We start from the raw sequence: 25,057 nt of genomic DNA on the forward strand, positions 1-25,057 counted from the left end.
CAGGAAAACAGCTTTGGGAAGTGCAAGCTGGAGACCAGCAGGTTCTGTTACCAGCAATGGAAATTATGGATTTGTGAGTTTGTTGATTCAGAGGAAAACCCTCAAAAGTGGAAGCAAACAGAGCAGGTATCTCCAAAGGAGGATGAAGAGCACCTGGCAGAAGAAACTCAACAATCCACAGTGCAAAGCAGCACCAGCAGGATGAGTAGAAATTAATGCCATGCAATTGCCAGCATGATTTTGGGGCAAATTAAATCAATCCAGCCTGCAGCTGGGGTAACATGGTTATACAGCTCATTTTGACCAACATGAGGGTCTCCATGCTCCTCTGCCATCTTGCAGCCTCTAGGGATTCTCTGGCACAGAGTGACAATGTGCCACATGTCCCCTGCCTCAAAGCCAAGATGACCTTGATGGGGCTAACTGAAAACAGAGGCTAGACAAAATTAAGAGAATAAAAGCAGGTATTTATTGAAGGGCCTTTGATAAGGTGCACTTATGGGCAGACAGAGCCCTAGGGCTACACCCAAAATAGACGACGGGTCACAGGTTTTTCACACTTTTACAGGTTTGGTCCATTTGCATATCAGGGTTAATTCTCCAATTACAATTTCAGGTAATGATGTCAATACCCCAAGTTTGTTCCCCCTTTTTAGAGGCTTAGTTTACATATTTCAGGGCCTGGGACAACAAGGTGTGCTTGAGACTCAGGCCTAGAGAAGATTCATTATGTCTAACCAGAATGGGAGAACAGTAGCTAACAGGCTATGGAGTTTTAGAGTTACACACTAAAGCAGTACAGGATGTGAACAACATAAAAGCTGAATCCTAAGGCATCAACCTCAAATGCATACATTGTCCAAGGAGGTGCCAATAAACCTCAGGCATGGACAGCTCAGCCACCTACACCACTTTGGACCATAGACCAACCTCAATGTGGAAAAGACACTGGTGGGTGTTCAGTGATGCAAGGCAGAATGAGATGAAGGAACTCTCCAGAAAAGGCACAAAACCTGAGAGTAAAATAGAGATGGGAAAAAACAGAAAAAGCAAAGGGATGGGGCAGAGCTTTGAAACTGAGGTCAAGAAGCTCAAAGCCAAGAACTTTTTTCCCCATCCCTGGAAGTGCTCCATGCCAGGTTGGATGGGGATTGGAGCAGCCTGGCCTAGTGAAAGGCATCCCTACCCATGGCAGCAGGGTGGAACAGGATGATCTTTAAGGTCCTTTCCAACCCAAACCATCCTGGGATTCCATGATTCTCTAAAAAGCATGAAAAGTTTTGCAAAGGAGGGCAGTGCAATCTACAGCTGAAGATGTTGCTGACAAGTTACATAAGGAAGCAGGACATTAGGGAGCCAGAAGATAACGACTGCTTTACTTACAGGCACAGAGAGAATTCTTGTGGTTAACACAGAGTATTTTGTGGAAGAAGGTTAATGCAAGAGCTAAAGGTGCATAACTCCAGTAAGAGCTCAACAACCCAGTGACCAAAGTGGAGACAGAGAGGGAACGAGACCAAGAGGCCACTTGTTGTGCGGAAGTTAAGAAGTTTTTCATGGCAAACAGTCACTTCCCTCACCAAAATCAAACACCAGGCCTGGCACTGACAATGCAAATATTTCCTGCAGTGAAGCCCTGCTGGACAAGAAGAATCACAGAGTCTTTGGGCTCAGCCACCCATCCTGGAGACCCACACTCTGCCATCCACACTGGCTGGAGGCTTCCCAGGTGTGCCATGGTTGGGAGGAGGAAACATTTGGGTTTTTTCCTGGAAATACCTTCTAGTTGCTTAACACTGTCTTTCCTTTTGACAGCACATCAGGACCGAAGAGCAGAGAGCAGCAGAGATTTATCCTCACTCAAATTCTACTCTGTCTTTGAACACATTTTTCAAATAGAGTCGAGGTGCTACAAAACACAGCAAAGACACACAACAGCTGAATCCTCAACTGGCCTCATGGAAAAGCAACATCTAGGAGGGCTTTATCCCAATGATTCTGGTGAGAAGGGAGGGTAGACAGCTGCTCCCCCAAATCCAGCTTGTTTCCCCAGTCTTTGGGCCCAGTATGAGAAAGAATAGCCCAGCACACAGGAGTCAGCCCATGGAAGAAGAAAAGAATTGAAACCACGGCAAAAGTGGGAAAGTCTTCATGACCATCATCTGAAAATGCACTCAGAGGGACAGAAAGAGTCAGCAAAGGAGAGATCACACAGTCCTTTGTGAGAAATATTTTCCCATGGCATCCCTAAACATAAAAGGAAAAGACTAAAAAAAAAAAAAATTATGATTTTGTTTTCCTTTTCAAGCACACAAGTGAAAGAATGTGTGGCTGGGCCTCAGCTCCAAGGATGAAGCCAGTAGGAATTTGCCTTAATCAGAACTATTTTACCTGCAGGTTTTATTAAGGGTTTGGGGGAACATTTGGGAAAACTGAAATTAAATATTTTAACCTGAGGGTTTTTTGCAATTATAGTTTTTTGCTTCTCATTTGCTGAAAATCGCTAAAACACGCAAGTTTGCTAAATTTAAAATTTAGCCTTTCCTCTAAGTTTCATAAAACTTTCCTTCAGCCAAGGTTACAAGTCACATGCATTTAACAAAAAAACTCCACCAGCGTTTTTACTTTTTATTTTGAAAATAATGGCAGATGTTTTATATTTAATAATTCCCCAAAACGTATTAAATGATCAGCATAAAGCTACACATGGATGGGAATTGGAATTTAATTAAAATGTTTTCGTTAAATGCAATCTCCAGTGCACCAGGTTCATTAAGAAAAGTAAGATAATTGGAATGGTTTATATTTGAAGCTGATGTATTTAACACTGGCAACACCTATCTGTACCTAGTGAAATAAGCTGATTATTTCTACCTTCTCTTCCCTCCAAAACTTTACAGGCAGCAGATCTTAGCCTTGTATCTTTTTTTTTTTTTTTTTAGGTAGTGGAATAAGAAAAAACTCTCCTGATTTTTAAAATCCCCACTGATTAACTAATTAATGGATTTGGTTTTTTTAATTTCAGTCTCTCCCTACACCTGCAGATGACGACCCTGATGTCAGTGGTTCCCTGTTTACTTCCACAGACTCCAGGTACATCACCAGCAACTTCTGCCTCTGCAATTCCGTGGCTTTGCAGTAGCAAAGATACATCCCTTGAATGTATTTTTATTTCAAGGCAGTGCACTAAAGAGTTAACATTTTGAATTTAAGAGGTTTTGCTTGTTAGTCAATCAATTTAAAAAACCCAACTATTTTTTTTATGCAGGCTAAACAGAAAGGGACATAGAAGACTCAACAACCAAGCTTCCCACAGATAAATTTTAAGTGTGCATGAGCATCAGTGCTGAAATAGAAGAATTGTTTAAAAATGAAAATCCAAACACGAGTTTAGGGCTTAAGTAACAATAATTATCCCCAAAAACCCAATCCCTCTGGGTTTGCCTGCCTCTTAGCCACAAACACTCCAGGACAAAAGGCAGTTTCTCTTGCTCTCAGCGCTGAAGAGCCAGCTCAGGTACTACAGGGAATAGCAAACCAGATTTTATTCTTCCTCAAGGACCTGGAGCTCAATAGCCACTTAAGCCCTGCCTGCAGCAGGAGGAGGAGGAAGGAGAGCACGGCTTGGCTCATCTCTCTTGGTTGAGTTCCACCGTCACAAGGAGTGAAGGGAAGAGAGACGGAGCAAAGAGGCGGGGCCACCATAAAATAAAACCAAACCAGTCTGGTTATAACCAACTGCTGTCCTTCGTGTCAAAAGGAACTTCAGCATCCCACAGCTTCAGCATTCCCACAGACACGTGATTTCTGGGATGGGGGTGAGCAGGCAGCACCCTCACCTCCCACCACATGCATGGAATGGCACTCCCCTCACACCCAGCCAGGGACTGCCTCCACTTCCTGGCTTTTAGTTATTTTATTGGAACGCTACAATATCCAATATTGGATATTGGCTGGAGAGGGTATGGTCCAGGGTGGTTAAGGAGTGCTGAGCCAGTGAGGATTTTGAACTGGTCCTTGCACCCTCTTACATGCATCCTCCTGGACCAGAGGTGTCCAGTTAGGACACCACCTCTGAAGGATATTGTCTCTGCCCATCCCTTTGGAAATGTGGACCTGTGAAGGTCCCCAGAACATGCAAAGAGGCATCTTGCACCCCATTCCTTGTGTCCTGAGGTCAGCTTACTTGGATCCTCTTGATGGGAAGATCAAACTGCTCTGGGATGGCAGCAAGGACCTGAGTGGACCCACCAGGGGTCTGGACACCAGGGATGGGAAGAGCCCCTCGTGACAACTCGTCAGGGGAGCGAGGAATGAGACATCCCAACCTCAAATCTCACATGCTCCAGGATGTCCATCACCATCGGAGCAGAGCCTGCCTGCAGGCACCCCTTCCCAAGAAAGTCGGGTATTTAAATTAAACAGCTCCATGCCAAGCTCTTCCAGAGCAGCTCAACGAGTGGAACAGCTCATGGAAGATCCATAAAATGCACACAGGGCTGCGCTGCTTTAAGAAATCTCACCCCATACTCACACTTGAGTTGTACAAACTGTGCTTCCAGCCATTACAAATGAGAACTTCTCTCCTGGTGTCTTTGCAACTGCAAAGGGTGTATTAGTTCGACCCATTATTTGATTCACAATCCTTGGAAAATAGATACACCTTTATCCCAGGCTCCTGTAATAACCGGCGCCTGCTTCCAGCAGCCAAAAAACCCCAACCCGCAGTAGGAGCCGACTTGAGCTATTTAAATGTTTTATAAGTTGGCTTTTTTTTTTTTTTTGGTAATTGCAGAAACTTTTCCTAATCTGACATTTGTTAAAACCCCTTATTAGAAATTATGCAGCCGCAGAAAAAAAAAAAAAAAAAGAAAAGAAAAAAAAGGAAGGGGGGGGGGGGAAGGAAGGAGTTGAGTAAAAAAAAAAATAGAATAAAATATAAAATAAAATAAAAATGAGCTGGCTTCACAATTACCAAGTCAGCCCATGCAGCCCTTCGCTATTGTACAAGTGGCATAAACCCCCCGGCGGCCTATCAGCTCCCTGGCAGGCAGGGGGCTGCGCTATTCAAAGCGAGAGATACAAGCTGCAGGGCAAAAACCTGGCAGCTCCCATCTGACCCCCCAATCCCCGGCTGGTGACAGCTCCAAGCTCCATGGCAAATTAGCCCTTCTCACATTACAATTGCAGGAGACAGATTCCATTAGCGGTATCTGAAATTGAGTGGAGAGCTGCTCCGTTATCAGACTTGACTCATAAGCGCCGCTATTAATCAGAGCTATGATAGCATTTATATATTTCAAGCTATCTGCCGCCGCTGTGATATTCTGCTACAAAGGGTTGATGGGACTTAGGGAAGGGAACAATGGAGCTTTCTGGGAAAAGCAGAGTAAATCAAGAAAGTCTGTGACTTCCGCACATTCTGAAGGGATTGCGGTTTACATAAATTTTCTCCCAATTGGAGATTGAGCTCTTCCTCATCTTACACATGGGATTTAGTTGTCACTCAATGGTAACAGCTGTGAAAAGGTGAAGCGGCCCACCGCTCAGAATATTGCCTCCGCTTTTAAAGCAATTAACCCATGAACAGGAGGATACCTGGTGATATCAAAGGGATTAAGCCAGGCAGTGCATTATTAACATTTCCTTGAACTAATTCTAACTCTGACTAGCTGTCAGAAAAGACTCTTCAGTCTTCTAAAAAAAAAAAAAAGAGTTTTTTTGCCCTGCTTTCCCCCCCCCCCACCCCTTTTCAAAATGAAGCAGAGTTACTGCAGCCTCGTGTGCCTGCTTTAGAGCCAAATGCAAATGAACAGATTTGGCAGCATCTTCAAACAGACTGAACTCAGTGCCAGTTTATTCTGGGGACAAGTGGGAAAAAAATAAAAATTGATATGTGATCAATTAGCCAGAGGTCATGGTAGATTTTCTAAAAGCAAATTAGTACCTGAGTACATTCCTTTCTTCTCTCCCTCCTAAAACTTTGTAACTACTTCTCACTAAGCACAGCTGCTTTCCAAACCCCCAAGACATTCCTGCTGTGCCACAATAGAGATAATCTACGATAATCTGTAATCTGGAAAAATCCAAACATGCCCTGTAAGGAGATTCCTCCTTCCCCCAAGCCCAATTTCTCAATTTCCCACTCTGGTTGAGTGGGCAGTGGCTCTTCTCTCATCCCTCCATCTTCCCCAAACCATGTCCACAAAAAAAGGGGGTCAAACTGCTTGGGGATGAATCCTGTTTTGGCAAACTCATGTACTCCAGGGACATGGAGCATTTCCTCACTCATCAGGGGCTGCAAACTCTCCCCAGCACCGGTCAGTTTTAAGGGAGCATCAGCCATGAGGTCCCTCTGGGATGGCCATGAAGGTCACCCATCCTCCTGGTCCTCCTTAGAGACCTTCCCACGAGAGCTCCAGGACACACATCCTGGGAGCCAGAAAGCTCAGTGCCATCAAGAGGGTCAGGTGCCATTTCCAAAACATCCCGAGGATTTCAAAAGGATGGAATCATTTTGATGCTTTCATTATCCAACATGCCTAATTCTCCTTTTTGTTGGCGGTGGGAGAAGAGTTGGCTCTGGGTTTTATATACATCCACAGTTTGTTGCTTGGAAGGTTTATTGGGCAGGGAATACATATATGTATAAAAAAAAATATGTAACATATAAAAATAGATAGGTGTATAATGTATTAGTCCCAAAGTCAATATGACACCCACAACTGCAAACCAAAGAGATGTGAACTGCTTAATTTAATGCAACATCTTTGCCCTTTTCAAAACCCTGTGTCCAAGTCAGCCAGAATGAAACTGGCAAAAACTTCCTACAAATACTTGGATAATGACACCATCTACTCTGCTATTGCCCCTGCAATAAAACAGCTTCGTGTATTTAGAAACCCCAAAACAGCCAAACAACGAAAGGTATACACTGAAAAAAAAAAAATGCACTTAGAGCAGGGGAAAGCTTCCTATTTCTCTTTGCAGCAGAGAATGCAAAGAATGCATCCCCTGCGCAGAAAATGACACTTTGGCAATCATATTATAAGAAGATAATTGGTTTACTTTGTAAACTTGCTATGCTTTGCCTCCCACAGTAAAACAAATAAATAGTTGTTTAAAGAAACAATCCTACAGCCGCACTCGCTGAGTCCTAAAAACATAAAGCAGCTCCCCCCTCCTTCAAAGCAAAGATGAATTATTTGCCTCAGTTACAAGCAGTCCGAGAAAACTCTTTGTAAATGGCATTTTACGATAATTACAAGCAATTTATTAAGACTGTGCAGAGGGGGGGAAAAAATCCATACTCGAGAAGTAACTCAAAGGAGCAAATGGCTCGTTCAGCGATAGTCTGGATTACTGACAAAAGGGCTTTCTGCACCAATGTGCTTCGACACAATTTTGCTTCAAGAAGAACAATCCAGGGCTTTAAAAAAATACTGTAATTAAATGAATAATTTCATATATTATAATATAATAAAACTAACAAACAGACACGATGCAGCGGCTGCTTCCTCTCGACCCCAGCGCTGCCTGCGCGGAGCATCCCGCCAGCCATCACCTGGCAAAGGAGAAATCTGCTCAAGGAATAAATTCCACCCTAATCCCGCACGTGCCACAACATCCCAAACACCACGGAGGGAACCACGACTCTTTTCATTAAGCAATGAAATTGTCCCAACCTGCCGAGGAATAAACTTCGGGAAATGACTCAAACAAAAAGAATCAATGGGGAAATTAATAAAAAAAAAAAAAAAAAAAAAAAAAAGGGAGAGATTTACTGTATGGGGATGCTGGGAGGGAGGGAGGCACGGCAAAACCCCGTGCGAGGGTAAACAGCAACCCTGCCTGGCTGGCGGGGAGAAAAGAAAGGTTTTAGAGGTTAAGTTCAGGTCAGACGACAAATGAAATTGTAACAACCCAACTGACATTGTATAATGTCTTCTTCACTCGATCAATAGGGCAGCGTCAGCCCCATTTCCATAGAGATGGCTTCCTCCCCGCTGAAGGGTGGCTATTGTTTGAGCAGGCAGATTTGCCACTTGAACCGTGTTGCTCCCGAAGGATGTGTACTTCATCAATTATTTGTACTCCTAACATCTACATATTTTCATATTAACATCCACGTTTCGCACGGCGAGAGGAGCAGGTGCTGATTTTTCCGCTGGTACTTCGTAGGGGTCACCCCATCAGATAATTTTATTTAAACGCAAAAGTAAGGGGGGATTTGATAGACCCGTTTAGTCTCTCTGTGAGGACGGACAAGCCCGGTTTAAAACACACCACATCACCCCCAGACAGCCACAGCTTCAAGCAGACAGCGCCAGTGAACACTTCCTAATTTTTTTTCTTTTAAAAGTAAATTAAAAAGCAATTTTTTTTTGCTTTTCCCAAATGAACATCACAAAAAATAAACCAGTTTTAAGATGCTTGAAAGGAAAAATGTAACACTGTCATTTGGAAATAAAACTGACCTTACAATTATTTAAAAAAAAAAAAAAATCAATTGCTGCTAGGCTGAATAATTGATCCTGCCAGTATCTATGAAATAATTTCTGTAAGCCCTAATAGTTTTTTATCATCTCTCGCTTCCAGGTCTTCCATTCCTTCGTGCAAATTTTAAATTTGACAGAAGCGCTGTCTTCCAAATCCAATTAAACAACAACAAAACACCTAAACCTTCAGAAGTGCTAAAGTAATTCCCAAAATAATTCTCAAATTTAGCCTGTCATTTCTCTCCTGTATCCCTATTTCTCGAAAGGAACGATTGCATCATTTCCAAAGCACAAAGCGGGCACCCAAGTAACTGTCACACCGTGGTTCCAACTAAAAACTGGGGAAGACCTTCCCAGTAACTGCAATAACGGGAATAACCATCATTAAAAAAGAAATCAGAACCCAATATTGAAAACCTTTAGCAGCTCCTTGCAGGAGTTTTTCACAGAGTGGAGTTGTACTCTGACGCTGCGCTGGGCGCTGTGCACGGGAGGGCAGCGCCACTTCCAGCTCCCCAAATAGGCTGTGAAATACAGGATATTAAATTAAATAACGCTGACTTAATCACATATATTACCCACCAGTGAAAGCAATCACTTTAAATGCCTACAGAAATACTCAGGAACTAGTCAAGCAGTTCCAGTAGGTGTGCTTTGGAGCTGATGCTATGTGCAAGGTGATGTGCAAAAAGCAACTCCTCTTCAGCAGAGGAAGATGCACCTGGGCAGATGAACCCCATGGAACAAAGCTTAAGTGAGCTCAGGGCTCTCAGGCTCTGCAGAATCTGCTCCCCTGCCACCTCCCCATTTATTCCTGCTCTTATTTCTAGGCTGCTTTCACTCCCTGGAAGGTTTTCCTGAGGGGTGGCCCTGGAAACATGTGGGAGAAAAGGGCTTCTGTCAAAATAATCCCGGTCAGGAAGCGCCCCGTCTCATCCCGAAACGCCCTGATACCATTCGCAGCCTCAAAACGTGCCCTATTTTCCCTGCAAAAGAACATCAGAAATTGTTTATATGGGTTGCCATAATCCCCTCAAATATGGGTCAGGCTGAGGTTAAGAGCAGCCAGAACTTGCACATCAAAGACGAGCAGGGTTAATAAAACCCCACAACCACGTGCACATCCCGATTGTTCCCGGTCCTCCCAAGGTTAGAGGTCTGGAGAGAAGGCTCCGGACATCCCCCCCAGCCCGGAGCCACTCCAGGGAAAGGCAGGGATGCTCTCCCTGGTCCTTGGGTACCACGGGCAGGCAACTGCCCATCCGCCTCCGCCGGGAGCTGCAATTAAACCAAGTTCACGGTTTCCCGATAGGTGAAGCTCATCCTGTTAATTTAAACAGACCATCTGCATCTTTCGAGAACGACAAACTTCATTAGTTCTGGTTAGTTAAACCGAGCGGTGATTTGTGATAATGAGCCTGAACAACCTGTCACGGCTGCGCAAGGGAAAGGGCGCACTTTTTATTATTGCTATTATTATTATTTAACAGAAAAGAAAGGGGAAAAAATAAAGAGGGGGAGGCTTTTGTGCGGGAAAGAAGGTCAAATTCAGATTAAGTTGCTGTTAGGTTAATCAGAGGAACTAATTAGGGAAGGGGGGGGTGGAAACGCCGGTCCGAAGGCCAGCGGGGAGCAGAGGGAGCCTTCGGGAACGTCCCGAGCCGCCGGGGAAGCACCACGAAGCCAAGGAAAAAGCACCCCCGAGGACTTTACCTGAAAACCGTGTAAAAAAGCAAAGAGGCGGCAGCTGCTCCCACCAAGCCGCAGAGGAGATTGACTCGGAAAGCGGGGGAGCCGCCGGGCAGCCCCGTGGCCACTTTGGCTAGCAGCGTGAACAGTGGGTAGCCGGGAGGGTGGGCGACCTACGGACAGAGCGAGACGGGGTTGGAAAGGGGGGAAAAAAGGCTGGGGATGGGAGAGGAGCAGCGCAGCCGGGGCAGCCCCGAGCGGCTCCTCTCGCCGAGCCACCCTCGGTACCCATCCCAGCCCCGCAAAGATTTCTTCCTCCTCCTCCTCCTTCTCCTCCTCCTCCTTCTCCGTGGACCTGGCCCCACGCCTCGCCCATAATAATGAGGCGGCGAGGAAAAGGAGGTGCCACGTTTCATTAGCGTGCCTTAAAGGGCTCCTTGTTTGGGTTCACAGTATATTAGGGTCATTCAAAAGGCTGTTGTTTTTATTTTTTTTTTTCCTTTTTTTTTTTTTTTTTAAAAAAAAGCAGCTTCTCAACTATTTTATTGGTTAGCAAGTTGAAAGACCACACTGCTATCGGATTACCACCGCGCTGACAGTCCTAAGGTCTTGCCTAAAGGGATCATGCACCATAATAAAGTTTATTAAATAATAAAACTTATTAAAATTGTTAACCCGATTTATTTCATTCTCCCCAGCTTATACAAAATTTGGGTTGATAATAAGCCAGCTACTGTATATACAGTAAAGCCTTTGCTTTATAATTTAGTTTAATTGGATTTAAAACTTGAAGTAAATTGTCGCGTGCTGTACTTATAAGTTAGTAAAAACTGTGGTTTGAAAATAAATTAATCTACTTTACTCCATGCTTAATTAAACTTCCTTAATTCCTAAAACTGTTAATGAGAGCATTGATTAAACAATAAAACTAATACTTACTCCAAGCTCATATGCGGCTGTGATCAGCTCCCCTGTGAAAAAATAATGTAAAACCAATAATTACTATTAGGAAATGACACTCCTCCAAAGTTTTCAAAATCCAAATGCTTGCATTGGGGTTTTGCATTAATTTGACTGGATAAAACTGTAAATCTGTGGAGATTTAACAGCATGAAATTTTCTAAGAATATTTTCTCCCTCTGATGTCATTGCACAAAATATCTTTTGTATGTTTTCGCGAGACTTTTATGAACAGATAAATGAAAATATAGGTAGGCTCGGGCAAAGAATGGCCTGAGATATTCAAAATGCAGACGTTTGTGTGTGTGTATTTTTAATTTAAAACCATCTGACTCAATAACTTTCAAGCACTGCAGTTTGCAACGCCTAAGCTGCATTGTCTGCTCAACAACCCAGTTGCTTCTCATAAAAAAAAAGAACCAAAAAAAAAACAACAAAAAAACCCCCAACACAAAACCAGAGCTTTACCGTTTTTAAAGAGGAAAAATAAAATCACTGATCGTGCAAATCTGCATCCATTTATCTGGGAATGCTGCTCTCCCTTGATGTTAAAGCAATTCTGCTTCACAAGTAACTCCTTTACCTGTCAGTGAATGCTGCACCAAGTTCCCATTAGAAACACCATTTAGATTTTGCATTTTGTTTGTATTTTATGCCAGGACAAATAACTGCCACACAAAGACCCAGTTAGCAGAACAGTTGGCATTTTTAGAGCACTTGACACTGGAGCATTTAGCAGCAACCACTCCTGAACATACATTGAATATATTCAATAAGCACAACACATTCAGGGATGAACAAAAATTAAAAATTACAGCTGGTTTCCCTTCTTTCCCTCAAATTCCATAATCCAATTTTACTGGTCCTGCTAATTTTGCAAGTGCCAAGGTCGTGGCAGCTTTGTCCCATCATTAGATGGGAAAGACTCAAACAAAGGGAGCCGGTGGCTTTAAAAGCTAAATTAACAATATTTTAAATTTCTGTACAATCACGTCCTCACCACACCATGCAAAGGAGGGGGGTTGTACAAATGGCACCTTTAAATCCTGACACCACCAGTAAATGGTGCATTTTAAAAGGAAGATGCAAGTCAACCCATGGCAACTGCTGCAGAATTAGAGCTGTGGCCTGGCAATGACTGGGACCAAACCTGCCACTTCCTGCACCAAAATCTCTCACATATGGAGTTTCCTGCACTTGCAAACACTGGCTATTTTTATTTTAGGAAAATTTCACCCTATTGCAAGGCAGCCCCCCAACAGCAGATTCAATGAGAAAACCACACATCCCAATTCTGAGCCCTTCAGTGTTCAGCAGCTCCAACATTTCCAGGGCATGGTGAGGCTGGGAAGGGACCAATCCTCCTGCATGCAGCAAAGGACGATGATAATAAAGGAAACCCTAAATTTGGCATTGTGGGGGTTCCCCAGTGTGCAGCAGCTGGTGATGCCCATGACCCATCACATCCCAGGGATGCTGCTCCCAAGCCAGGCATGGATTCACCTCCACTAAAGCCCTTCTGGGACACAGAAATATGTGTATCTAAAACAGCAAAAATGAAAGTTCATTCACATTGCTGTGACATTCATATCAAGGGCAAGAATAACCCCAAAGAAATACAGCCACAAATCAAACAGGAAGCTGCAAAAATAATATAAATAAAACACTGGTGGAGGCCACTGCCAAGCTCTGAAATACACCAGCACAACTTTGCCTTGTAAGAATTAAGGAAAAAAAACTAAACAAAAAGACCTGCAAAAAGTAAGCTCCCAGGGTGCAGGCCTGTTGAATTCCATTGGGAAAATCAAAATAAGTACACAACACCCACTGCTCTGGAGAAGGTTAATTCTCCATCTCCCACCCACACACCTGAGCATCCCTTACAGCCTCCACGGGCTGGAGGAGTGAGGAACACCAATATTAAATAACAAAACACACAGAGGAAGAACTACAGCACCCAGAAACTTGGTTTTAATGTATTTCTTGTAAGACAGAATGACCTGTGACATCTTCAGACACTGGCTCCAACTGAAGAGTTCATTCCCTCCAACTCCACAGGGCCAGGAGTTGGACTCAGTGATCCTCGTGGGTCCCTTTTAACTCAGACTATTCTACGACTCCTGATGTAAACAAGTTTCTGACTGCCCAACCTGACTCCCTCACAAAGGTGCTCAGGCAACAGGCCCAATGCTGCCTGAACTCTAATTTATCCCCAGCAACATTCAGAGCTGATGTTTGAAACATCACAGGGAACATTTGGCTGGTTTCTTTTTTTTTAACTTTATTTGATCCCTTTTTAAGCTGTTTTAACATCTGTGGATGTTTCTGACGTATAATTCATTCTCCCCCTGTTATTCTCTCAATCATTTCTTTATTCTAACACTAAGCAACATGAGCAAGCTGGCAGTGGAAATACCGACTGCCTTTGACACTTTCAGATCACTGCAAACTTCAGGAACAATTAAAAATACAGATAGCTTAAAAAATAAAATAAAATACTAGGCTCCCTGCCTGAAAGCAGATACAGCAAATCCTTAAGCAGCTCTTCACCCACACAAGTAGTCTCAGGTTTTTCGGTGGCACAAGTCTGAGCTCCATGCTCAGGCACAGGCAAATCAAACACCTCGAGCAGAGCCATGCACAGACATTCCAGAGACTCCAGCTGGAGCATTCCATGCTAAAGCCATGAGAAACCAGGGGAATAATGCCAAAAAAAGTCCTGACACAATGTGATGGGACACAATGCTGGCTGGGACAGGCACAAGGGGACAGCAGGGATGAGCCTGTCTCTGCACAGTGCCAGTAAACACATGGAAGCCAGGCAGCAGATCTAGAAGAAATTTCCAAAAAATAAATAAATAAGGAGAGACAAGGAGTGAGGTCACAGGGATGGTCGGGGGACACTGTCCTGAGAGATTCCCTCTAACAGAATTCCCTCTAACATGGGCTGCTGGGAGCCTGTTAAAGCACCCAGACCCCACTCCTGGGGCCTCTCTCCGCTTGCACCCCCGTTTGTGGCACAGCCCCAGCTGGTGTCCTCAATATCTCTGGCCAAAGTCACTGGCAGAGGAGGGGTGCCTTTGGAAATTAAGCAAGGATGCCTTTGGAAATTAAGCAAGGACCAACCCCCTCCCTGCTTCCAAAATGGGATAAAACAACCTCAATAACCTACGGAGAGTGGGGTGAACCCATGTGCTGTTTGGTTGCTCGCTCTGACTACTGGGATAATCCACATCAAACAGAAAGTGAATCCCAGCATTCATCCATCACATCATCAGGAGAACCTGCATCCCTCTCTGCAAAGGCTGCTAATGGTTGCATCCCAGAGGGAAAACCTAGGCTCAAGCACAATTAAAAACCAGGTTCCTGAGGCTTTGTGCAGCATGAACAGCTCAGAGCATGGGGTACTTTCCACAGACAAAAAAAGGGCAAAAATTATAATAAAAGACAAAAGGTAACAACTGTAAATATATCAATCATGACATATTAATTGATACACCCAGCCTGGCCAGTGTCTCTCTCCACACATCCTGAGCCTGTAAAATACATGCATTCATTAAAAGGGCGTTTATTGAGAAGGAATTTCATGCACAGCTTGGACTTGAAACCACCGATGGCCAGGAGGCACAGAGTTAAACAGAGCCACTGAACACTGCTCTGGGATGACAAGTATCCTGGATGCTTGTTCCATGCCAAAAAAATTACCAACACGTTCCCAAGAAAATCCAAGCCCTCCTATCCCCAAACCACACACGCAGAACCAAAGTATTTTTTAAGCAAGAACCGATGAAACCAGTAAAAGCACAGCAGGACCAAACAGGAGAACTTTGTCCCAGCTGTGGGATCAGCAGTGCCAAACACAAAAATTCAGAGTCTGACACTGTCAGGAAGCTGCACTTCGAGACAGGCAGATCCAAAGATTTCCCTGCTGCACAGGCCAGGGAAAGCGATGGCACAAGCAGTGACAGCACATCTGGCAGGATGGCACATCTGTCTCCTAAAGTCACCAGCTGTCCCCAGGGCCCCCGGCTAAATCCTTTGCTGAAAGGCTCAAATACAGGCAAACTATTATGGGGTGGCCCAAGGGCACCAGCCCCAGGGGGGACCTTGCTGTGCTGACCCCACTGGGCACTTGCCCTGGCCCCAAGGGGTGCACATCCCAATGCAGGGTGTCCCTGCTGCACCCATCTGTGGGGCCAGTGCCCCTACAGGGAGCTTTAAGTGCACCAACCCCAATGGGGGGAGCACCCCAAAAGTGGCTGTACTGCATCAGTGACTACGAGGACTTAATGGGAGCAGCAGCCCTATGGGGTGACAGCAGTGCACCCATCCCTAAGGGGGAGAAACCCTAAGGTGTGACAGCAATCATATGGGGGTGACAGCAATGCACCAGTCCCTATAGGATGAGCATCCTTACGGGGTGACAGCAACGCCCTGCAGGGACACTGATGCCCCAGTCCCTATAGGGTAACAGCAACCGTATGGGGTGACAATGAAGTACCAGCCCCTACAGGATGAGCATTCCTATGGGATGACCGCCAACCTAATGGGGTGACAGCAATGCACCAGCCCCTCTGGAGTGAGCAACCCTATGGGGTAACAACAACCCTACAGGGTGACAGCAATCCTCCAAGGGTGACAGCAATGCACCAATCTCTATAGCATAAGCATCCCTATGGGATGACAGCAACCCTATGGGGTGATAACAATGCACCGGTCCCTCCGGAGTGAGCAACTCTCTGGGACGACAACCCTATGGCGTGACACCAACCCTCCAGGGGTGATATCAGTGCACCAGCTCTTCCGGGGTGAGCAACCCTATAGCGGTGACACTGATGCACGAGTTCCTATGGCGTGACAGCAACCCCATGGGGTGACAGGAATGCACCAGTCCCTAAGGGCTCATCCCCCCACCCCGCCCGCCGAAGGCTGACGGCGATGCAGCGGCCGCTACGGGCCGAGGGTCCCCACCCTCGCCGCTGGGGCGACCCGGTACGTTACCCGCATCCCCGCCGGGCAGGGCGGGCGGCAGCGTGGCCGTGTAGAGAGCAGCCACGGCAGTGCCCAGCGCCCCGGCGGCTCCTCCCGCCCCGTTTCCTATCCCGATCCCGATCCCGGTCCCGATCCCGATCCCGGTCCCGGTCCCTGTCCCGGCCCCTGCGCCCATGTGCACCGCCACCTTCCGGGTTCGGCCGCACGGGGCGGGCGGGCTGTGCCATCCACCGCCTCGCGGGGGGTGCATGCCTGTCCCGCTCGCCTCCTCTCTCTCCCCAAACCGCCTTCTGGGGACTTTCCTTATCTACAGCTCTCAGACAGAGAACAGAGAGAGCCGCAACCCCGGTGAGGCGATTCAGGGCGGCCTCCCGCTCTCTTCTATCCTCCCCTGATGAAAGGAGTTGGTACAGCCGGAGGGGGCGTGGCGGACAGTGAGTGCGGCCGGGCGGCCGGGCGGGACCAACGCCTGTGGGGGGGGACGGGGCGAAACCACCGCGGAGAGGCGGGGGGGAGGAGGGGACCGGAGCGCGTCGTGCCTCTTCCTCGCTCCTGGGATCGTCCCTTTGGACGAGGTTTTTTAAGGATCAGCACCTTCTGGCCGCTCTCTGTCGCATCAAACCCCTCCTCGGACAGTGCTGGGTGCAGGCTGCAGCCCCCCACCGCAGCCCCAGTGTGCTCGTACACAGATAATAAATATTTAACCCCAGGATGGGGTGGCAAAAGATGCTGGTGAAGGAAAAGATTGAAGGTGTCAGCACACAGAATATTAAAAGCAGCGATTCCCGCTGCGGGAAGTAGTTAAGGAAGGCAAATAACATCCCGAGACCTATCGATAGAGGACTAAAACACATCCGTGGAAATCATTATGGGATTGTACGAAAGAGCGGCGAGGCCATACCTGGAGAATTGAGACAGATTAAAGAGAGGGTTTTGAATACAAATGAAAAAGGTATAGAAGAGGGTAACGAGGATAATAAACAGCCTCATGGATTAGATCTAAGTGGAGACGTTAGAAAATTAGGTTTGCATTTATTAAGGAAAAAAGAGCAGGATTAAGGGCTGACACAACTGAGGAAACACACGTCGTGTTCTGGGGGCTGGAGAAGCTGCTGCCGAAGGGCCCTGCTGAAACAGCGGCACAAAACCCCTGAAAGATGAAACCAAGGAAGGCATTAAGGGAATTCCGAGGCCCCCAGCACAGGAGGGCCATCAACCTGTTGAAGCAAGTCCAGAGGAGATGATTTGAGGGATGGAGCCCCTGTGCTGTGAGGAAAGGCTGAGAGAGTTGGGGTTGTTCAGCCTGGAAAAGAGGAGGCTTTGGGGTGACCTCACTGTGGCCTTACAGTACCTGAAGGGGCTCCAAGGGAGCTGGAGAGGGACTTTCTACAGGAGCATGGAGTGATAGGACAAGAGGGAACGGCTCCAAACTAAAAGAGAGTAGGTTTGGGTGAGGTATTGGGAAGAAGTTCTTCCCTGGGAGGGTGGAAAAGCCCTGGCACAGGGTGCCCACAGAAGCTGTGGCTGCCCCATCCCTGGAAGTGTCCAAGGCCAGGTTGGACAGGGCTTTGATCAGCCTGGGCTAGTGGAAGGTCTCCCAACCATGGCAGTGGAATGAGACAGGATTTAAGGTCCCTTCCACCCCAAACCACCTACGATTTTATGAATTTAGGGAAGCTCTGTGCACTCAGCCGGGCTGTGCAGGAAAGCTGAAGTTTCAACCCACTCAGAAGTCACTGGGGCTGCCTGAAGGAACTGGTGCTTGAAGGTGTGAACACCACCTGGAGAACGGCTGGGCCCAGCAGCTGCCTCCCATCCCTGAGGGAACCTCCCAGCTCCGTGCTGACCAAGAGCTTCCACGGACTCAACTCCTTGGCGGGTTTCTGCCGTTGTTGGCTGAGGTTCATCGGAGAGAGGAAAAAGACATGTTCCAATCCTCCGCCAGCCATTGTCACTATGGAAATGCGCGGGGTCATTGTTCCCGTGCCCGTTGGGGCTCCTAAAATGTAATTTTAGCAGCAAAGTGCGCAGCCTGTGTGTGAAAGCAGGCTGGTGGCGAGGCTCTTTATCCGGAGCGTGGCTTTTTTCTTTGCCGTATTTTTCCTTCTTTGTGTTTCCCTTGGAAAAGGCATCCAAAGACAAATGTTAACCATGGCTGATTACAATTATATTGATGGGGGAGGTAGCAATTTACAGGCAAATATCGAAACGTGGAAGAATGGCTGGTAATAATAGGGTGAGGACAAACTGTTCTTTAATTGTCCTGCAAGTTGTTTTATATCTTTGTCATGCAGAAACTGGAACTTTTAGGGTGCCAGTGACAAAGTACTTTGCTGTAATGTGGTAGGGCAGGCTCACAGCAGCCTTTATCTTACTGAATAACTACCACCATTTCAAAGGCTGGGATTACAGGCACACTTTATGTTGAAAAGGGGAATTTACATGTTTCTTCTGTAAGCAGAAACCTATTAATTCGTGAGATTTGCCTCCCCTTTCTTCATCAGCCATGACCCAGGGGTCCAACCAAGACAGGAAGGACGTGCAAACCTCCTTTTTTGTGGATTTTTAGACACAGGTAAGATATTTTTTGGCCGTTTTCACCCACGCTCTGGAAGCTGGGAGTTGTCCAAACCCAAGGTAGATTCACCTCACCACAGAGCGACCCTCCACGCTTTCTCAAAGCTTTGAGTACGTGCTCAACAGCAATTAAACAAAAAGTATTACTTAGGAAAAAAAAAACACTGGGGCAAGTGGAAAGCATCTGAAAGACGGCCTCGTGCTACACAGTGATTTATTTTTAAAAAATCCCTGGAACTTGTAGCACGAGAGCATACTCTAGTGGCAACCGAGCAAAGAAAGTGCTCTGGTTTGTGCCGTGTCTTGATGATAAGACGCCTCCCACCTTTCCTCGGGAGGCTTTTTCTCTCCTATCTCCTCCAGCTCCACGCTCAGTGCTCATCCCGACAGGAAATACCCAAGGCAGGCCGAGAAAATAAACAGGAACTGCTGAAAGTAATTTTAAAAACACAGCTTGGGAACGTATCTCCCCAAAATGACTGTGTACTTAGAGAGTTGTCTTTTTACCAGGCTCTGTTGCAGATTTTCTCCTGAGAGACACAGTTTAGAGAAGGCAGGAGATAGGAAAAGGGAGAATAATACTTAAAGCAAATTCTATTCACCCATGGCAGTGTCATTACAAACTTGAATGAGCACAGTTATTGCAAATAAATAAAAACAATAGACCAGAACCAGTTTTACATAAGAAAATGCTGAAATACTGTTCAATTAGTCCTAAGCTTTAGTTAAACCTTTTCTTTTGCCCATCAGGTGATAAGGTTAATACAGAAAGCACTCAACTGCTGTACTTGTGTAACAACAGTCAGCACCCATTTAATGAACTTACACGTACACACATTTAGCAAAGCTTCAATACTGTCAGCTCTAGGCTGGCACAGAATTTTAATGGCAAAGTAGCCAGCCTGGGCTTCATTCTAAACAATATCCCCGTGCAAGGAGAGCAGGTCCTTGTGGGGACCACCAACAATACAAATAAGCACAGCTCCAATATTTAAACAAGAAGTTTGGCAGAATTTCCACTGATTATATATATATGTATATATATATATATATATATGTATATACATGGCTGCCCACAAAGCACAAGAAAAGAGGTTATGCTGCTTTTATTTGTTCTTAAGTTGCTTGAATAAGCTGCTTTTTGTGACTTGCTTGTTGAGGAGGGCAAGACCAGGCTCCCATATCCCAGTTACAGCAACATGGCTGCAGTAGATGTGGTGCAGAGGGAGCTTCCACAGGGAATAATGTGGAATAAAAGCACACCCAGCCCAGGGAGCATCCTGTTCTGCTTGGCCATGGGTTTCCCTCTGCCCCATCCTGCAAAAGCACATTTTCAAGGTACATCCAGCCATCAAGGACATGCTTGAATGTAGCTGGTCACCCAAAGCACGTGGGGACCTCTGTGCTGGCTCCTTGTGCTCTCACTGGCCATCCAAGGGATTCACACACTGCACATCCGCCTTGTGAACCCCTCAAAATTCAAAAGAAAGGTAAAGATCTCCCAGGTGAGAAGGGGTCAGAGGTCTGGGAGAGTACAGGGGCTCAGTTCCATGGGAAAAGAGACTTGGTTCCACTGCTGTCAGGACAGCTTGCTCTTTATTTCAGAGCTCGGCTTTGTTTTATTCCCCAAATAGGAAAATGGACTGAGCTAATTGCCCCATGCAGATCTTGCTTCCCACAGTTTTTCACCTTTGTCAGGAAGGCTTTATTGACTTGTAGAAGACTCCAATCTTTCCTCCCCCAGTCTCAGTGGCCTCCCAGCTGATTTTCTGTCACACTGAGCAGTCACAGATCCCATTTGTCTCAGCTGGTTTTCCCAGAACTCTGACAATCGTCTCTATGTTTTCACACTTGATTTCCATAGACTAATGTTATTTATTTATCCTCATGCCTTATTGGCAGACTCAGGTCTGGTGTCTGATCTGCACAGTGTCTCCACCACCATCTCACAGACCATCTTCTCTGGCTGCTGTACCACGTCAGGGCCTTGTTCCCTTCATCCCTGGGCTTCTCCATTACTCTCTGGTAAGCGTTTGGAAAAACGGAACATTTTTTACCAATTTACACATTTTCATCTTTCTTTTAATTAGAAGTGTAGGACATGAATTTCCAGCTCATACCTTGGTGGCCAAACTCCCAGCCTGGCCCAAGAAATGCCTTCACACAGCACTTGGCTGAAAATCTGCACCAGCAGTTCAGGGGCCTCTAGGGTTTAAAACTCTCGTTTCTTCACCTGTGCTCAGAGGCCCAGTAAAACTCATCAAGGAACTCATTTAGGTAAGAATTGTTCACATTCCATCAGTTGTCTCTGTTTCACTCCTATTTTTTTAAGCTTCAATCAGAATTGTGTCAGCTGAGGATGCTGCTCGGGGAATTTGCACAAAGGTTGTCAAGCAGGACAGGAATTGTACCCTCCAAAATTGCTCTCTTTACCTGGTTTAACCTGTGTTTTACTACCTGCCCCTGCCATACTTTGTTGTGTTCCTCCATTGAATAAGTCCTTGGTGCTGCTACTGGTGGTTAAGCTACCCCACATTGTCTTTTATTCCAGTTGGAAATTGATGCAGCTCCAGAGTCAGTCCAAAAACCTGTGTTCTCCCACAAGGTTTTTGCGTTCATCTCACTCTGGTAAGATTATAATAGGAACCTTTTCTCCTCCAAGCTGTTCGGCACAGATGAGGTTACAGACAAGGACTGTGGTTGATACATGGCCAAAATGAACTGGTGAAGATGCTGAGCAGCAGGCAGTGTTGGAACAGAGGAGAGATAGTAGACTTGCCCCATCCCTGGAAGTGTCCAAGTCCAGGTTGGAAAAGGCTTGGAGCAACCTGGGATAGTGGAAGGTGTCCCTGCCATGGCATGGGGTGGAAAAAGATGATCTTTAAGGTCCCTTCCAACCCAAACTATTCTGTGACTCCATGATTCCCATTTCCCTGTATCCAAGCAGCCCTGCTGATGGCCCTCTAACCTCTGCTAGAGGTGTGCCAGCACACAGGACATTCCATTTTGTGGATGGTTCATGTTACCTGGAGAGCTCCAGAGTAATAAATCCAAGTTTTGGAGGGGAGGGAGTTGGGAGGTTAATCCATGGAATTGAGTTGGATTTGAGTTAGGCTGAGTGGGCTGGTTTGCTTTTCCCAGGCTGATCTGTGGCTCAGCCCCCTTAGTCCCTGTCCCAGTGGGTGGCAGTCCCAGAGCTGGCATTTTTATTACACAGGAACAGAACACAATATTCTTCTCTTGCACTTGCAGTAATGGCTGAACCATTTAGGCATAAACCTCACATAAAACTCAGGCTGGGACAGTGGGATTCTCCATAGCTTCAAAAAACTTGTCTTTGCCAAGCCTCAGGCACGTTTCCTTCAGCGTGCTGGTGGCTGACAGGAGCATGTCCCAGCTCAGCAGCATCCCCAGAGCTCAGATGGAATTTTACCCTCCACACATTCAGGCAAATCTCCTGAACATGCTGCATCCCCTTGTTTCAAGGTCTGCACAGGTCCTGCAGTTGTTCTCCTTAGAGGTCAGCAAGCACAAAAACAGAATCAGGATGCTTTGGCTCCATCTCCCATTTCCTGTGGAAGGCCGGGCTAGGAAACAGATTAAATGGATTACATTAAATCCAGATTAAATCCTGGCGTATTCCCAGACCTGGCTTGCCTGTTCACATCACCGGTTGCTCAGCACCCATGTGGGCAGAGCACTCCATGAGAAGTCCATGCCCAAACCAGCTGCCTTGTGGGAAATGTTGTGGGAAGGACCCCAAAATCATCAGGGAATGGTTTGGGTTGGAAGACACCTTAAATCCCATCTCGTTCCACCCTCTGCCAGGGGCAGGGACACCTTCCACTAGGCCAAGCTGATCCAAACCCCATCCCATAAATAGAGAAATCTTCCAATCTGGCACTGCACTACCTCATGGATTTGAGGTAGAATGAGCCTTCCCTGAGCATCTTTTTAACACCAAATGCTGGCAATCACAAGAAAACAACATTTAACATACAGCCAAGGGCAGCTTCTATAGAACAGTGCCTGAAGTTGCCACAGCTTCTAATTTAGGAGCCTCAGACTTCTCCTCTGCTTTCTGTCACCTGGCATTTGCAGGCTCCTCTCTAGCTACAAGAAAAATGCATCTCATTTTTCAAAGGCCAGAACTGCTGGTGCAGAAAATAGCAAAGTGCAAGGGGCTGAGCTCTGCTTCTGCCTTCCCTGGGATAAATCCAGCTTCCCTCACCACCTTCAGCTGATTTACTCCCCTTTTGGTGTAACCCAAAGCAGAATTTGCCTCTCGATGTTTTTCCACGGCATTAGGGCCTTTAAGGAAAATACTACACAAAGATTTAGGCGCAAACAAAATCTCCTGCTTTCCACAAATCTGGCTGAACTTACACTGCAAAGGGAAGCACAGGGGAACTGAAGCCTCTTGCAGGGGACAGGGGACTCTCTCTCCAGCAGGGTCAGCTGTGCATATATTTACACATGATATTAGCGGGAAAAAAATGCAAAATGGGTGCATGGTGGCCCAAGGTGGTCCAAATGTTCTGTACTATCATTCCTGCTGGGGTCAAAGGCTTTGTGGGTTGGTGCCTTGATAAGCCTGGTGAGCTAACGAGCGACAGCTTAATCAGCACAGATAATTCTTCTGCAATATAGGAGGCAATTGCAGCCTTTTTCCCTGTGTTTTAGGAACCTTGTGGATTTTTTCAGTCACAAATATGAGATAATGCCGTCCAACTTGACCTTCCCGAACAAAGCTTTTGCAGAATAATATCCATCGGTATTCAGGAATATCAGTTTATCTGGGCTGGTATTTTGTACACTGTAGCTGACCAACTGGAAAGAACACCAGGAACACTAAGAAAAACCTTTAAAATTAATTCAGTTTTTGTACACATGGATGAAATCCGTTGGGTGCTGAGTTCAAGGAGTCACTCCTGTTATTTTCTGGGAGACACCAAGCATGGAGACATCTGTGGGGTCTCATCTCTTATCTACCCAGAAATGACCCAGCTGTTGCAGTATTTCTGGGGAGGGAAGTTTTCAGCTAAACACCACGAGCTTTGCATAACCCATCCCTTCACCCTCCACTTTCTACCCCTGTGCTGGCCAAAACCACACCTGTGAGAGGCTGCCAGGAGGGCCCTCTGAAACAGCTGTTGTGTCTGGAAGCTGGAGACAAAGAGGCTCTGCTCAGACACCTGCTCAGAGTAAGAAAAGCCGTGGCAGAGCAGGAGGAAGGCAGGACAGTCTGTGAACCCCAGGGTTTTCACCTCGAACCACCACGCTCCCCCTGCACTCCAGACAAGGTGTGTCACCAGTCCAGATTGGAGGGTGGGGGATACCCCGTCTCCCACCTCCTTTGGCTCGCTCGAATTTCCCCCGACTGGAATTAAAAGGAAGAGTCAGGATGGTGCATTGCCAGATTCCCTCGGTGGTGGTCAAACAGGAGCGGCTGCCCATCCCCGCCCCTCGCTCGTTTGTTTGTGCCTGTAATCACTGGATTTCCCAGCTGGTCTCCCAGCCCAGGACCTGCTTAACTCCAGTGAGCAAACATGAGTAGGGGAATTCGGTCCAAGCAGGCAGGTGCAGTGGCTGGATAGCTTGTGGATTTCCCTTCTGCCACCAAACAACAGTTGCTGCACATATGTTGCGAAGATAAAGCCTTGTTTGCCGTTGGAGGGGGAAAAGCTGGAGGCTCCCTGCAATTCGGGAGTCCTGCTGTCCAAAGAGATGTGAGAGAGAAAGAGAGGGGTGTGTGTGTGTGAAAACAAGGGAGGATGCTCTCCCGGCAGCTGAGGAATGGAAGTTGAAGCACTTTGATCTCAAATTCCTGCCAACAGGAAATAGCAGTTGTGGAGTTATATCTGCATCCAGCACTGTCTGGAGTGTTAGGTTCAGGTTAGGCTTCCCAAGGAGGCTTCTTAAAACATAGGAGAGGTCTAAAATTTGCTGTAAGCACCAGTAGGGGTGCAAAACCCCCTTCTGTAATTCCATTTAGCAATCTACAGCTTAGCAGAGAGGAGGGTGGGCAGTGACGTGGCCGTGGGCTGTGACTGCCCCATGAGGAGAAGATTTCTGATACTGGAAGGATGATTAATTGAGCCGATGAAGCTGAAGTGAGCCTGAAGTGCTAAAAGCTGCAATTAGACAAACTACACCTAGAAGTACGGTTCTGAGTGGAGGGAATTAAACACTGGAGAAATCTGTGTGGGATGGCAGATCCTAGTCCACTCCTCTGCATGGTGATGGCCACACATACCACTTTCTCCTCTTGGTGTTCCCTGTTTCTTTTCCAGCTCCCTTTTGTCTTTTCCAGGGGATGCAGGGGACATCAGGGCTTTAGA

At 46.5% G+C, this 25,057-nt stretch overlaps 1 protein-coding gene across 2 annotated transcripts in view; it reads right to left on the reverse strand.

Annotated features, from left to right (window-relative positions):
• The window catches only part of TMEM260 (transmembrane protein 260), a gene marked incomplete at its 5' end in the record, with an annotated part of 33,737 nt that extends 17,423 nt beyond the window's left edge, over positions 1-16,314 (reverse strand). The window contains 3 exons of one of the 2 annotated variants that reach the window (XM_082283240.1): positions 10,212-10,360; positions 11,127-11,158; positions 16,149-16,314. In XM_082283240.1, coding sequence (XP_082139366.1) covers positions 10,212-10,360; positions 11,127-11,158; positions 16,149-16,314 — 347 coding nt within the window. The remainder of the gene's footprint in view (positions 1-10,211; positions 10,361-11,126; positions 11,159-16,148) is intronic. The other variant, XM_082283241.1, reaches the window with a different exon arrangement.
• Positions 16,315-25,057: the final 8,743 nt, after the last annotated feature.

Source organism: Coloeus monedula, assembly GCF_965178545.1.
Source record: "Coloeus monedula genome assembly, chromosome: 6".
In the NCBI taxonomy this organism is placed as follows: domain Eukaryota; kingdom Metazoa; phylum Chordata; class Aves; order Passeriformes; family Corvidae; genus Coloeus; species Coloeus monedula.